Below are 15,667 nucleotides of genomic sequence, written 5' to 3'. Positions count from 1 at the left end.
CTGCAGGCTGGAAAATCAGGAAAGTCAGTGGTGCAATTAGGTCCCAGTACAAAGACCTGAGAACTCTGTGCACTGGACAGAGTAGCTCCTGGTCTGAATCTGAAAGCTCAAGAGCCAGGAATGCTGATGTCTGTGGGCAGAAGAGCATGGATGCATCAACTCCAGCAGAAAGACAGAAAATGCACTTCTCTGCCTTTTGTTCTGATCAGGCCTTTCATGGATCAAGCTCTGCTTCATACTCTCATCTCTCCCAGAGATGCTCATACAGACACACTCAGAAACAACATCTCACCAGCCATCTGGGCATCCCGTATTGTGGTCAAGTTGACACATGAAATGAACCATCGCCCTTCCTGTATCACATGAATGAGTGGTCCTCCCGTAGCATGAAGATCATGTTTGAAGAAAATCCAGGAGTTCCCGTTGTGGAGCAGTGGTTAACGAATCCAACTAGGAACCATGAGGTTGCAGGTTCGATCCCTGGCCTTGCTCCGTGGGTTAAGGATCCGGCATTGCCATGAGCTGTGGTGTAGGTCGCAGACGCGGCTCGGATCCCGCATTGCTGTGGCTGGTGGCTACAGCTCCAATTCGACCCCTAGACTTGGAACCTCTATAGGCTGAGGGAGCAGCCCTAGAAAAGGCAAAAAAGACAAAAAACAAACAAACAAACAAAAATGCACTCCAGTAATCAAAAAGGTAAAGTCAGACACACGTGGAGAAAACAATGCAATAATGTCACAGTAACAGAAACTCCCCCATGGCTGAGAGGAAGATGCAGACGAGGTTACATTATATCTGACAGAGGCATAGAACAGGAAGATATCTTTTCCAATTCTTACATGACTTAAGACTTGCCCCAAATTACAGGTCTGGATTTTCCAGACATCCCCATCCATGGGTCAGGCCATATTTTTATAGGACCTGTTTTTCTAGCTTATGATGGTCTTTAGTGCCTTTAGCTCTTCCCTTTTGTATCCACACTTGCTGCTGTGTGACCTCATTCAGGCCATGGTTTTGAGCATCAGCTGTATGATGATGAGCCTTCCCTTTTTCTCTCTCAGGAGAGTGAGGGGCTGAGAAACAAGGTTCCCCAATGAGATGAGTAGGCAGGCTGGAGATACACAGGACACCATACCGTGAGTGGTAGACTCCATGTGCTGGTTGTTTAAACTCATCTCCAGTGACTCTGTTCCCTCTCTTTTACTTTTTTTTTTTTTTCTTTAAGGCACCTGCCGCATATGGAAGTTCCCAGGCTAGGGGTCAAATCAGAGCTGCAGCTGCCGGCCTACACCACAGACATGGCAGTGTGGGATCCAAGCCGCATCTGAGACCTACTTCACAGCTCAGGGCAACACTGAATCCTCAACCCACTGAGTGAGGCCAGGAATCGAACCTGCTTCCTCATGGTTGCTAGTTGAGTTTGTTACTGCTGAGCCACAGTGGGAATGCTGCTCTCTTGTACTTTTTACCTTCTCAGTTTTCTGACAGTGTCATATTGTCTTATTAGGGACTCGAGACTGTTCTACAAAGTCTGTCGCGTTCTCAAGGTTCACATTCTTCAGTCCTTTGAATGCTACCTTTTTACTTCTTGTTGTTCACAAGAATACCATTTGACTCCTAAGCCTTATTCTTCTCTAACTTTGCACCCAGAAAAAAAAGAATTGCTTCTTGACTCATTCTTTCAACAAAGAATTTAATTTAATATTAATTGGTATTATTCTAGAAGCCCTGGACCTCAATTGTTGCTCAAATAAATATGTAGTATCTGGTACAGTTATTTTTACTTCATTCTATTTTTAAATGAAATTTCTTTTTTTTTTTTACCTTTTTTTTCCCTACTGTACAGCATGGTGATCTAGTTACACATGCATGTATACATTTTTTTCTCACATTATCATGCTCCATCATAAGTGACAAGCACATGAAAAAATGCTCAACATCATTGATTATTAGAGAAATGCAAATCAAAACTACCATGAATTACCACCTCACACCAGTCAGAATGGCCATCATTAATAAGTCCACAAATAACAAATGCTAGAGGGGGTGTGGAGAAAAGGGAACCCTCCTGTACTGCTGGTGGGAATGTAAGCTGGTACAATCACTATGGAGAACAGTATGGAGGTACCTTTGAAATCTACACATAGAACTACCATATGACCTAGCAACCCCACTCTTGGGCATATATCCAGACAAAACTTTCCTTAAAAGAGACACATGCACCCGCATGTTCATTGCAGCACTATTCCCGATAGCCAAGACATGGAATCAACCCAAATGTCCATCCACAGATGATTGGATTAGGAAGATGTGGTATAGATACACAAGGGAATACTACTCAGGCATAAAAAAGAACAAAACAATGCTATTTGCAGCAACATGGATGGAACTAGAGACTCTCATATTGAGTGAAGTAAGTCAGAAAGACAAATACTGTGTGATAGCACTTATATCTGGAATCTAATATGAGACACAAATGAACCTTTCCACAGAAAAGAAAATTGTGGGACTTGGAGAACAGACTTGTGGTTGCCTAGGGGGAGGGGGAGGGAGTGGGATGGATTGGGAGCTTGGGGTTAATAGATACAGACTTTTGCCTTCAGAATGGATCAGCAATGAGATCCTGCTGTGTAACACTGGGAACGATGTCTAGTCACTTAAAAATGGTACATGATAAATTAAATTTCAAGATCATGAAATCAGATGAATTATAACTCCTGGTCCAGGACATTTTCACCATTATTCCAGGTATGCCCATTTTATGTATTCCAACTAGATGTTTAATTAGCTAGTGTTAAGAGTGTAATGGACACCCCCAAATCCCACTAATGACAGCAAAAGCTAGATCTTTTACAATGAAACAACCCTTCTGCTTTTTCCACCATAATGCTGCAGTCTAGGTCAACTATTCCCTTTTCTTTCTTAACACAGATTTATTGCACATGTATGCTTACAAATAGATAATCTGTATTCTAGTCTTCTTCAAGTTTTTTTTAGAAAAGGATATCCTGCCATTGAAATCTCTTGGTGGTTATTTTCACTTGGCTGTTGTATTTTTAAGGTTGATCTTTTATGTACACATCTTAGTACTAAATTTATTTTGACAGCTGTATACTACTTCATCATGTGCATACATCAAAGTCTATGCACCCGCTCCTCCATCAAAAGACATTTTGTTGGTTTCAAGGTCTTGCTCATAGGCACTGTGTTGTTATAAAGTTGCTCGTGTGTGGTTTTTATAATACAGGTGCCAAAGCTTCTTTGAGGTTGCCCAGGACTGTAATTGAAGGATCATCAGCTGTGCGAGTGGTTGGTTGTTTACAGATGATGTCTGACCCTTTTCTGGAGTCACTGCATCAATTTACAGCCCCACCAGCTATGTATAAAAGCTTCTGTGGGGCCACCTGTTTTCCAAGAGGGAGCACAGCCAGACTTCCAGTTGTAGCCGAGAGAAGGAGTCTACATCGTGTCCACTCTAGTCTTAATGTTAGATTTTTTGTGTGTGTGATCACCAGTGATGCTGAACATTCCTTTATCTGTCTTTTAGAAATATTTCTTATCTTTCCATACTTGTTCATAATTTTGCTTATTTTTCTTTTGGTCTGTTTACGCTATTTTTATTGATTTGCAGGAATTCATTCCCTAGTCATCTTCTAATATTTCGTCAGTTGTATTATGAAAATATTTTCTTCTCCATTGTAACGAGTGTCTTGAAGGTGCTTTTGGTGAATGATTGGTCTTCATTTTTAATATAACTGACTATCTTTTTTAAGTGAAGGCATGGTGTGTTTTATTTAGGAAAAGTTTCTTTAGCCTCTAGTTCTGGATTTATCTTTGGTCTAACCCCTGATTTGTTCTCTCATGCTGGATAATGGTTTGAGGACTTCCTCACCTCCTTGGGCCTAATTCAGGTTTTGCTGGAGCCTTGTCCTCTGAAACATTGAGCTTGAAGCTGTTTTACCAGGGACTGTGTTTCTGGCCCCAGTTCCAGCTTGCTGACTGTGGGGGGGAAAATGAGGTTGGTGCTGCCTCCCAGCCCTTTGCTGCCCCCTGCAGGCAACTGTAACCCGGGTTGCTGCATTAAATCAGCCACATTGCATGCTGGGAAGGGGAGAGAGGGGCCGGCTGCTCTGATGAAGTTCCATTAGTTTCGGGTCTCAATAAATATTTTCAGAGAATTCTTAGGCTGTGAGTGAAACCGCACCCCCCATGATACGTTCAAAAAACTTGCATAAATAAAGGAGCATATTATCCTGCATCAAATGTGTTGAATTCGCAAGCACTTTTCTAAGTGAAAAAAGCCAGACATGGCCTTTCAAACTGTCATTTATATAACATTCTGGAAAAGATAAAAACAGAAGGATAGAAATCAGGTCACTGGTTGCCAGAGGCTGGAAGTGAGGGCATGAAATTGATATCATAGGACATAAGAGAGCCCTTGGCGGTGATGGAAATATGCTCAATTGCAATCCTATGGGTGATTACGCTGCTGCAAACTTTGTTAGGGAAAATTATGTCTTAATCAAATTGCTAATTTAACTTTTCCAAATTTTATTTTATATGAGTTAATTTTATTTTCAGTAAATTTACCTCAATAAAACTGACCAAAAAAGAGTTAAACAAAGAATAAAATGTATAATTTAACTCTCCACGGTGTAATTTTATGCAGCAAGCACTTCAAGAGGAGTGTTTAAAATCAAGTAGAGTGTTTGACCAGGTGCAGGAAAACGGCTCTAGCATTCACATCTGCTGTGTGAATTCTTTTTGGATAATATCCTAGGTTTGACTGCTTATCTTGAATATTCTGGGGAGGCAAATGGTACTTTTCCTGGGTATTTCTGTCTGTCATCATTGATATATTATATATTGTCACATAAGCTATTTTAATAAATCATTCTGGAAAGTGGACTTGGTTTTCATGTTCAGAAACTAATGTCCATTTCAGAAGTCATTTAAAAATGGTTTTTACCTATCTATTAGTGGGAATCTTCTAAACTAAAGATGTGTTGCTCTAACCCAGTGCTTCTCAGCTGGGTGTCCTTTTGCCCCCAGGGAACACATGGTACTGTGTGGAGACAGTTTTCTTTGCCATGATTTTTTTGGGGGGAGGGGGGCGGATGCTACTGACATCTACTGGGTGGAAGCCAGATTAGCTCCGCATGGCCAAGGAAGCTCCCCAGGGCAAATTAACTGCAAATGTCAATGGTGCTGGAAACCCTGGCTCAGAGGATTAAGGACCCGATGTTGTGTCCACCAGATGCAGTTTGATCCTGGCTGTGGCATAAACTTCAGCTGCGGCCCCCATTCGACCCCTAGCCTGGGAACTTCCATATGCCACAGGTGCGGCACAAAGAAAGAAAGAGAGAGAGGGAGGGAGGGAGGGAGGAAGGAAGGGAGACAAAAATAACCCCCAAACTTTCCTTGTATATCCACTGGTTAGCTTTACCTGGCCTAGTCTGGGCACTAATTGAAGGTCTGTACCTAGTCTTTTTGCAATATTACCTGGAAATAATCCTGGGAGCTAGTTTCTGTTACGTCCCCTGTTTTCCAAGGGGAGGACAGAGCGATGCCGGGAAGTGAAGGGGTCTTTGTAGGTAGCCCACCTCTTGTCTGGACCACTGAGGTTTCAACACCAGATTGATTCCAAACGGATATTCTTCACGCCTTTTGGTCTGCAAACCACATCATTTCTCCTCATCCCTTAGCATCTGCATAGGCCATTATGATCAAGTCGTGACTTCACATTTTTGCAGACATAGCTCTAATTTCAGTTAATTTTTTTGGCAGGGAGGGAAACTCTCTATCTAGGGTAAAACGTCTTTGGTATTAAATTACCATCAAACATGTGCACCTAATTCTCCGAAAACAGAAACGGGCTTAGATCACTTTCGTTTCTTTCACTCTTGGTAATGCCAGGAAGCAGTAATTCCTTCAGTGTGACAGAGTCAGCCAGCTCTCCAGCGCTCCTCCTCCCCGGCTTATTTTGTATTTCTGACCCAGGTACACACCTGCCCGTATCCTTGCTTTCAGCTGGACGCTTTGCCTAGCGTAGCCCTCGCATATGTGAAGAGCAGTATGACTCTCACGATGTTGAAAATAAATTTCTCTAGGATGACTGTCGCCTATAATCACCCAGTATGGTAGCTACTCATCACATGCAGGAGAAGAAAGAGAAGCAGGTGGAATACAGGTTCCTTCCTCCTCTTTTTGTGCTGGGACATTGTGACAATGTCACCAAGGACTTTCTCTACACGATGCAGTATCCAGAGGGAGCATAGGAAAGTATTCCCACTAGGAATCCCACATAAATGCTTGGGAACCCCCATTTTCCCTCTGATAGTCCAACTGTTGTCCTTCTGTGTCCCAGAGACGTACGGACTACGAAGGAGACAGAGCACACTGCGCAAAGTGGGGCCTGGCCTTCCTTGTCGGGAACTCAAAGGCAGCCTTTTGTGTGAGAGGGAGTGTGAGCACCTGAAGAAGGGGTGGGTGGGAAGAGCTCCAGAAACAATTGGATGGAGAGAGAAGGCAGGGACTGACGTTTGAGTTCTGACGCCTGGCGGTACCCACGTTCCATCAGAGAGAAGAATACGCTCCGGCAGGTTCCAGCGAGCCACTGTAGAAAATCCTGCTTGGGTTTGGTTTTGTTCTGGTCCTACAGGACGCGTTGCTGAGCCCCTTTGGATTCCAAAGAGAAAAGTCTGACTTCAGGCCTTCGTCCATCCATCTCTTCCCTTGGACTGAGGGTATCCCAGTGCTTCCTTCAAGTCCTTCAATGTGTTTAGCTTGTCTCTTGAGTGTGGGTTCATCTTGTCCAGAGTGACCCGTGAGCGGCGAAACGCAGTGTCTGGGTCTTCTTTCTGGTTGCTAACACTGACGATAAAGCCTTGTCAGCGCTGCTTTAGTTTCCCCTGTTGCTGAATTTTACACACATGGTCTCACATTTTATGAAATCTTAAAAGCGAGCAATGCGTAAGCTGCAAAGGTGTTCTGAACAGAAGCTCCTTCAAATATAATTCACACACAGCCAGTCTTTGTCATTGAATTTTGTAGTGAATGGTTTGGGAAGTGCTTAAAAGCTAGGGGAAAATTCCTTTGAAGAGTTATGCTCCTTTCGTTAATTTGGTTTAGTTTGACTGTAGTTACACAGGAAAGCTTTCCTGTATTTCAGCCCACAGTGGAAGGAGTCTCGTTGGTATTAATTGCGACCTCTGTGCAATTATCCCAGTGGGATGTTGCTTGAAAGATGACAATGTCGTCCTCAGATTAGGTTATCTGACAGAGGATTCTATCGGCGGCCTTCAAGTTTTATTTGTATGACCAGCATGTGGCGCTGTTTCCTGTTAAAAGCTGCCCTTTTTTCGTGTTCAGAAACTTCTCTCCAAATCGGTGGTATTTACATGGCTCAGTGTAATAAATTTCAGTGGGCTTAAAAACATCAAAGAAGATAAACCCCACTTAAGTCTCAATGGGATAGAGTTTCAGTATTTCTGAAGAGCACCTGCGGGGGGAATGAAAATCAGAATAAATATATGATTATTTATTTGAGCTTTGCTTTCAAAAGCTAAAAAAGTCTCCATTTTAGAAAATTTTAGATATGAATTTTACTGAAAAATCCACTCTTCATTTCACATGAGAAATAGGCCCTTTAGAAGTGAGAAATGAGGGTTTTAGTTCAAGTCATTTAATATTTGGTTAAAGTTATATAGCTTACATTTCTTTAACTTGCTTATGCTTCTCAACAATGCACATTTGGGGGAAAACCAGTAATATTTTGGGTCATCTCAAAAACCAGAAATGCACAGCTTACTTTTTAATATTTTACTTTACTGTATTTGGCTATTATATAATATTTCTTTTATGGCTATTTGTGTTTTCGATTTCTACAGCTTACGTATAAAATCAGATATGCGAACCCTGACTCTTTCGTGGTTGCTGGTTGCAGTGTTGTTAACATTAGAATTTGGGCAAAATCAGGCTGGTCTTTGGGACATGTATTCAATTTTACTGACGATAAACATTCTTTGAAACCACTGGGTTTTAAAAACGCAGGGTCCTTTGCATGGTCCAGCAGCTGTTATACTCAGTAAGCCACTAAAATCAACAAAAACTCTCTAACTAAAGTTAAAAATTCCTGGAGTTCCCATCGTGGCTCAGTGGTTAACGAGTGCGACTAGGAACCGTGAGGTTGTGGGTTCGATCCCTGGCCTTGCTCAGTGGGTTAGGGATCCGGCGTTGCCGTGAGCTGTGGTGTAGGTCACAGACGCAGCTCAGACATGAAATGAATCCAACTAGGGACCATGAGGTTGCCAGTTCAATCCCTGGCCTTGCTCAGTGGGTGAAGGATCCAGCATTGCCCTGAGCTGTGGTGTAGGTCACAGACATGTCTCGGATCCTGCGTTGCTGTGGCTGTGGCATAGGCCAGCGGCTACAGCTCCGATTGGACCCCTGGCCTGGGAACCTCCATATGCCACAGGTGTGGCCCTAGAAAAGACAAAAAGACCAAAAAAAAAAAAAAATTCCCGGAGCAGATGGATTGGGAAGGAAAAGTCATTCACAGGTGAACACTGTCGTTACTGTACAGTTGAAATGAAAATGCACACTCTGATACAGTTGATTTTTTTTCTAGTCATTATTTAAATTTCAGTTATTATGGCAGGGACAGAATAAAACTTTAGGAATGACTTAATCCAAAACAGGCTCTTAGCATGACTGCAGGCAGAACAGGTACCCAAACAGATTTCACACTAACGGATGGATGGATGGTGACATAGGGGAGGGGAAAGGGCGAAGGAGACACATTAGTGAAGCTTAGCAGTAGCTTGAAATCCTGATGTTTGACAATTCTTTGATTTGCCAAAAAAAAAAAGTTTTAAAATGTCATTAAAATGTTCTTCAGCAGAAACAGTTCTGATACTTTCTAGAAAAATCCTAGTAAACATCGAAATGATTAGTAAAAATAATCCCTTCAAGCCTGTATAGACTGCAGCTGAATTTTTACAATCTTGCTGCAGAGGAAAATGTTTTGGAAACTAAAAATTATCTCCAAATAAAATATTCACCTCGTAAGATGATAAAAAAAGCAGATCGTACAAATGGATGTGGGTGTTCTTTTCCAAAAAGTAGAGAATATATCCAATGACCCATTGCACAGAGCTCGAATTTTCATTTGTATGATGATTAAAGTTGCCATCAGCAACCTGTACCTCTGAGGTTCACCCCATCCTTGCCTGAAATGGTGTTACCAAGGGTACAAATCCGATGTCTATCCATTCAATTCTTAATTGCATCCGACCACCCCATGTTTCACTCTTTTTTTTTTTTCTTAAGAGCTCTCTCTGTGTTCCCTGGATTGTACAATTTAAAGCCCAGTGGAGGGAATTACATCTGGCAGAGCAGAAAGCACAGTTACTGAAGAGATCTAGAAGGATCTGGCTACTGAATTCGGACATCTCAGCATGGAAATGGGGAGGTGAGTAGGGGCTGAGGCTCTTGCATGGCTCACTTCTTGGTTTTTAAGGTCGTTTGACTTTTCCTGGATGTTAACTGCAGTTTCTGAGAGAAGATGCACGCTTCTCCATCATCAGATGAAAGTGATTCAAATGAGGTATGCTCCATAAATGAGCTCCCTGCCCTCAGGTCATTGTCTGCCATAACCTATAACCAGTGTTCATGGACCACGTTTGGTTTACGACTCATCAAGGCCATCAGTTGAAAGTATCGGTCTTCTCCAGTTTTACAGCAATTCTCACTGTGCTTTTTCAAGTGGGGAATGTCAGAGAAAGATCCACCTTGCTTCCTTCACAGTTCATCCTTAGCCAAGCAGCTGAAAAGCCTTTAAAAAGAGAACCAGCTGCCCCTCCCTGCCAAAAAAAAAAAAACAAAAAAAAAACAAAAAACAAACAAACAAACAAAAAAAAACGTCTAAGGGTGTTGTGGCTAAATGCTTTGGGAAAAAAATATCATCGGGATTTAGGTAGGTATGTCCAGTCCATATCAACACACATACCTACAAAAGGTACTTTAAGCCAAGTGAAGTCTTCGATGCTACTGAAATCAAAGCATCTGCTCCATTTTTAACGGGGCCTAGGTTGTCTAAATCAGTGCTCTCTCCAACCTGTCTGCGGTTCCCTAGCTATAGGATCAGGGAGGTGTTGTTTCGAAGCGGAGTTCCCAGGGCTGCCTCACTCCAGATAAGGCGCCCAGAGCCTCTGAACGTGGAGCCCCAGAACACACCTTTAGCAAGCTTCCCAAGGGCCTCTTATTCTCTGCTTGAAAGAAAGAAAGAGAGAGAGAAAGGAAGGAAGGAAGGAAGGAAGGGATGGAGGAGGGAGGAACTGATAACCCAAATCAACTGCAAGGAAGCGCATGGCGAACTTTTTGGAAACTGGGAATGGAGGCTTTGTTTTGTGTTTCTTCTATAACCTGACCCAGTTGGGTCACACCTTCTGGTCTAACTTTGTTCACAGATAGAGATAAGAGTCCATCCAGGTCCTTTTCTACTCTCTTTAAGAGATGGGTTCACCCGTCCTTGCCTGAAATTTTGTTACAAAGGATACACATTTGTCTGAGTCCCACGGAAGGAATGATAAGGTTCATTGCTTCTCCAGCCAAATTCAGACCATGAGGTCCAAGCTGGCTTTGAGGAAACTCATGCTGAGCACTTTCTAACCAACACACCTGGGCCATTCCCACCCCTCCCTTTACCAAACACCCTTCCTTCTCTGCACACTTCTGGTTCCCTCTTATGTGGTGGCTCTTCAAGAACATAGGGTGTGGCTCACTCAGTCCTGTCAGAAGTTAGGGAGTGTCTGTGCCAATGCAGAGTGAGCTGCGTAAGACATGGGGTACATGCAAGCAGAAAAAAATACCAGACTTTGGCTGTTATTCTGACTTTACCAAAACACTTTCCTTTTAAGTGCTACTTTAAACTGCAATTAAAATAAGTAAACTGAAAAAGGCCAGCATCATCACAGAAGATGTCTGTGATAATTCTAACAGAAGAAAGCATTCTAACCACAGGTATTATTTTAACATATGCATAATAAAGCAGCCCTATGTGTTTAATCCTAAGCTTTCTGTGCAAACGGATAAGACGTTCTCTTTTGCGGTTTATCATAAAATGCATTTATTCATGGAAATGAATGTGCTATGGAACCCACATAAGCAGCACACACATTGCTTTTTCAAAGACTGCGGTGATCATGTGAACAGTTATTTTCTTTCTTTTTTTTAAAGGTCACACCCAAGACACATGGAAGTCCAGGGCTAGGGGTTGAATCAGAGCTGCACCTGCTGGCCTATGCCACAGCCACAGCCACAGCCACGTGGGATCTGAACTGCACCTGTGACCTATACTGCAGCTTGTGGCAATGCCAGATCCTTAACCTACTGAGCGGGACCAGGGATGGAACCCTCATCCTCCTGGATCCTAGTTTTGTTGGGTTCTTAACCCACTGAGCCACAACGGGAACCCCCATGTGAACACTTAAAAGCTGTTTTTTTTAAAAGCTCAGCATGTTTGGTTTCCCTTTCTAGAATATAAATTTCATGATATAACATGCAGAATTATAAGTCAAAGATAGCATAAGAAATTATAGGCATGCATAATGTCCTTGGCTTTCTCAAGACCCGGTATTGGCTTAACTCGAAAACTTAAACACTTTGGAAGGATCCTCTACAGCTTTTGGAAATGTTTTTAGCAATTCCCAATTGAAAACGATAACCTTCAGAAGACAACCCCTGTTGTCAGACGTCATTCCTCCATGGACGTAAGGTCCCATATACCTTCCTACTTGGGGTCACCACGGTTAGCGGTCAGCTTCTTTGCTCTTAGTCAATATTAAGTATGGTTAACATACTTTAAAAAGATTCTCATCAGCAGTTCTGCTCATCTGTGAAGCAAACTTCTGAGTTCATATGAACCCACATCTAAATTTTTTGTTTCCAGCTCATATGACGAACGGTCAGGCTAACAGCTACAGATAGGACTGGCTGTGTCATTTGTGGGGCCCAGGGCAAAATGAAAATTCAGAGAACCAGGTTCAAAATTAAAACCCAGTTTGTGACAGAAGAATGTTCTCCAAAGTGTGGCTCCTTCTCATAAGGTCACACACCCATGGGGCTGGCTCTGCCTACCGAACCTTTTGAACGAAACAACTCTGATTTATAAAATGCACTGGGAAACATACTAAGCAATTTTATGGGCTTTGCTAATTTAAATTGTATGAAGAAATATACATGTAAGTGATGTAAAAGAAAAATAGGGCATTCCCATCGTGGCTCAGCAGAAATGAATCTGACTAGTAACCATAAGGATGCAGGTTCGATCCCTGCCTTTGCCCCGTGGGTTAAGGATCCGATGTTGCCATGAGCTGTGGTGTAGGATGCAGACTCGGCTTGGATCTGGTGTTGCTGTGGCTGTGGTGTAGGCCAGCGGTGACAGTTCCAATTCACCCCCTAGCCTGGGAACCTCCATATGCCGCAGGTGGGCCCTAAAAAGAGAGTAAAAAAAAAAAAGAGAGAGAGAAATATAGGTACAACAGGGTAACTGTAGTTGGTGATCAGTAATCATTTAATAGGAAGATCTAAAAATCTCAGAGTAGAACATGTGCAGAATTGTTGGGAGAGAGGCCTGGGGATTGCAAACAGCCATAGGCTCTGTGCGGAGGACTGCGGCTTGACGCTGTTGCTCTGAGCAGGCTGCCTGCACGTAGACACTCCAGCTGTACGCAGTTGTGTGTCCATGGAGAGTTGACATTTTAGAACGTGTAAGTGCAATTCAGTATGACATGTGGCAGTGTCCATTCATAGGAATATCAGTTGTCCTGCTTCCAGAGGCGTGTGAATGAGTCTTGCGGCCTTGGTTGTGTTATATAAGTATCCCGGATCGGGAAGCACAGCCTTTCTCACGTCCCAGCTCTCTGTAGGGTCTCCTGGCTGCTCAGAGGCTTGAGCACCCTCCCTTCCCAGTGCAGCTCAGGGCTCCATAAAGCTTTGCTAGGGGTGATGTCGTATAGAGGCTGCCTTGTCTCTTTCTCTGGCAGGGAGGGCCCCAGCTGGGGACAGGGGACGGGGACATAGGTGGTAAAATTGCATTGGAAAAGATGACAACAGGTGGGGGGGAGGCTGTTCCGCTGCTAAAAAGGCCAAATCAAAAAGGCCTGGGGAAGAGTCTAAGAACGACGCCTGTCTTGAATGAGTCACACCTGCTGGGCGGTGCTGCTTGCAGAACCACAGACACCTGAGGAAGGTGGGGGGGGGGGGCGTCTGTTTAACAGCTGTTGCTATGTGCTCAGCTCGGATTCCAGGTGATAATAAGGAAGGAAGAAGGGGAGGAAGGCATGGGAGGAATGCCTGAGTGGAGAGAGCAAGAGAGAGGGAGGCAGGAAGAGAGGCTGGGAGGAAGGAAAGCAGAAGGCGGGGGACCCAGCGAGGAGGCACGTGTCAGTTAGACGTCCCTGCCTGGCCCCTGTGTGTCTCGCCTCCATCACAGTTGTGTCACCTAGCTCTTTTCCACTCCTCGGGAAAAGGGAAATTCAAATGTACGAAAGTAGGCGCGGAGCCGAGCCTGGAATCGGAACTGGGGAGGAAGCCGAGAACTTAGGGGCGCTCGGTCCTTCCTTAAGCTGTTCCCACGCCCTTGGGGACCCCAAGGCCCTGCTTCCCAAGACAGCCCCCTTCTCATCAGCCCCCGGCTGGCTCACACCTGACGTTTACCTGGATGGCGAAGGGAGGTGGGGCCGGGAAGGAGCGAAAGGCGGCTGTAGGGGAGCCCGCGTGGGAGCCGACCACCGGCGCACGGCAGGCACCCTGCTGGCGTCCCCCTCCCTTTGAGCGCGGGGCTCGCAGCCTCTTAGACCTGCCCACGTCCCTCCGCCCGGGCCCCCTGTCACTCACGCTCCTTTCAGCCAATGACGCGGCCGCCTGTCACCCTGACCCCGCCCTGGAGGCAGCGCGGGGAGGGCCTTGGTGGGGAGGGCGCGGGGCCGGAGTTGAATGATTGAACTTTCCAGCTGAGTTGCGGCGGCCGCGAGGTCCCCGGCAGAGCGGCCCCGGCGCGGAGCTGGGAGCTTCGGCCAGCGCCCGGCGCCCGCGCCCCCGACCCGCAGCCATGGTGCCCGGGGCGTCCGGCGCGGCCCTGACCCTCTGCCTCTGGCTGGCGGCCTCCGGGGGCTGCCTGGCGGCCGGCCCCGGCGCGGGGGCGGCCCGGCGGCTGGACGAGTCGCTTTCCGCCGGGAGCGTCCAGCGCGCCCGCTGCGCCTCCAGGTGCCTCAGCCTGCAGATCACGCGCATCTCCGCCTTCTTCCAGCATTTCCAGGTAGGAACTGCCGTCGCTCGGGTCCTCCCTGGCGCTGCGGGCCGCGAGCCTCCCAGCCTCGGCGCTCAAACTTCTCGCCCAGCTCAGCCCGCAGATCTGGCTTTCCTTTGGCGTGGCTTTTACAGTCGGGGGGAGCGAATCCTCCTTTCCAGCCCCTTCCCCGCGCCCGCAAGGAGAAAGAAGCCTCCAGCATCTTTCCCCAACTCTCTTCTTGCCAGGGGAAGGCGAAGAGTCCTTTCTTTGGGAGAGGAGAGCGGTTTTTTGTGGGCTCCAGGGGTGGGAGCGTGATTTTGTTAGTTGCCTGGGACTTGCGCGCGGGAGACTGGTGAGCTGGTGGCGAGCCGCGTAAACTCCCAGGCTCTCCGGGTCCCCGGCGCCGCCCGCCCAGCGAGCGAGACTGGGAGGTGCGCACCGCTGCGCCCCGGGACCCGCGCGACGAGCCCCGGCTCCGCAGGTGCCTGTACTTTGTCTCCATAGAGCTTTGCTTTCACGCTCAGCGGGCCGGGAGGTCACAGCCCACCCTTAGAGCCCCAAGCAGGGCACTTAGGCAAGTCGTGTTTGAGTTGGGGCAGCGGGTGATGGTGGCCGTGTGCGTCCCAGTTTGGAGCCCCAAAGCGTCTGGGTCTTGCCTGCGAAGGGTGCGGAGAGTGAGGGAAGGGCTGCCGGGGATGTGGGGCTCGGAGGTGCCGTGTTTGGATGCTCTGAGAGGACTGCCAGGGCTACTATCTCCCCCAGCCCTCGTAGGTACTGTCAGCTTGAGGATAGGGGAGCCTGGGTGGGTGTTGGGTGTGTACAACGTTCACGGAACAGCACACTGGGCGCCTGTGGAGGGCCGGGATCCTTGGGCGGAGCCACAGTGGGCAGAAGCCGGTGGGACCTGCTCCGGAACCCCGAGGCCGCTGGGCACAAGAAAGCAGCTCCAGGCCCCGACCCAGGCGCTCTCGAAAGCTGCCTTCCCCAGTCGACCCCCCGCGCGCTCTGAAATCCTTCACGCAGATAACTTAATTTCTCTGGTCTGCCATGGTTCTCTCCCTCGCCTTCTCGTCTCGGCTCCTTAGCTGGTCACCTGCGCTAAGATCCCAACTTGTCGCCGCAGATAAAACTGCGGAGGCCAGCAGGAGATGGGGTCTCCTTGGTGGCATTCCGAGCAGAGGCTCTGCCCTTGAGAAATAAACCGGGTGCCTCTCCCGGGTGGGTGGGCTCATGAAGCTGCGACCGGAGGCAAACGAAGGACCGTGGAGTTTGGGACGAATCCCCGAAGCCTTCCGGATGTTCATCCTGGCGTGAGAGCTGTTGAAACCTCGCGCCGAAGCGCACAGGAACTAAAAGTTGGGTTCCTCAGAGTGA

At 46.5% G+C, this 15,667-nt stretch overlaps 1 protein-coding gene across 2 annotated transcripts in view; it reads left to right on the top strand.

The window, feature by feature from the left end:
* The first annotated feature begins 14,004 nt into the window (after positions 1 to 14,004).
* The window catches only part of LOC146394458 (anosmin-1), a 201,539-nt gene continuing 199,876 nt past the window's right edge, over positions 14,005 to 15,667 (top strand). For both annotated transcript variants that reach the window (XM_085007096.1, XM_085007097.1), the window contains exon 1: positions 14,005 to 14,320. In XM_085007096.1, the coding sequence (XP_084863222.1) occupies positions 14,114 to 14,320 (207 nt within the window). In that variant the 5' untranslated portion in view covers positions 14,005 to 14,113. The remainder of the gene's footprint in view (positions 14,321 to 15,667) is intronic.

This window comes from Sus scrofa, chromosome X, assembly GCF_054392235.1.
Source record: "Sus scrofa isolate SSC_HxYL_T2T_F1_AM1 chromosome X, Sscrofa_HxYL_maternal_Yorkshire_Landrace_v2.0, whole genome shotgun sequence".
Classification (NCBI taxonomy): Eukaryota; Metazoa; Chordata; class Mammalia; order Artiodactyla; family Suidae; genus Sus; species Sus scrofa.
The sequence above is the reverse complement of the archived record's forward strand: the minus strand, read 5'-3'. Positions and strand labels throughout refer to the sequence as shown.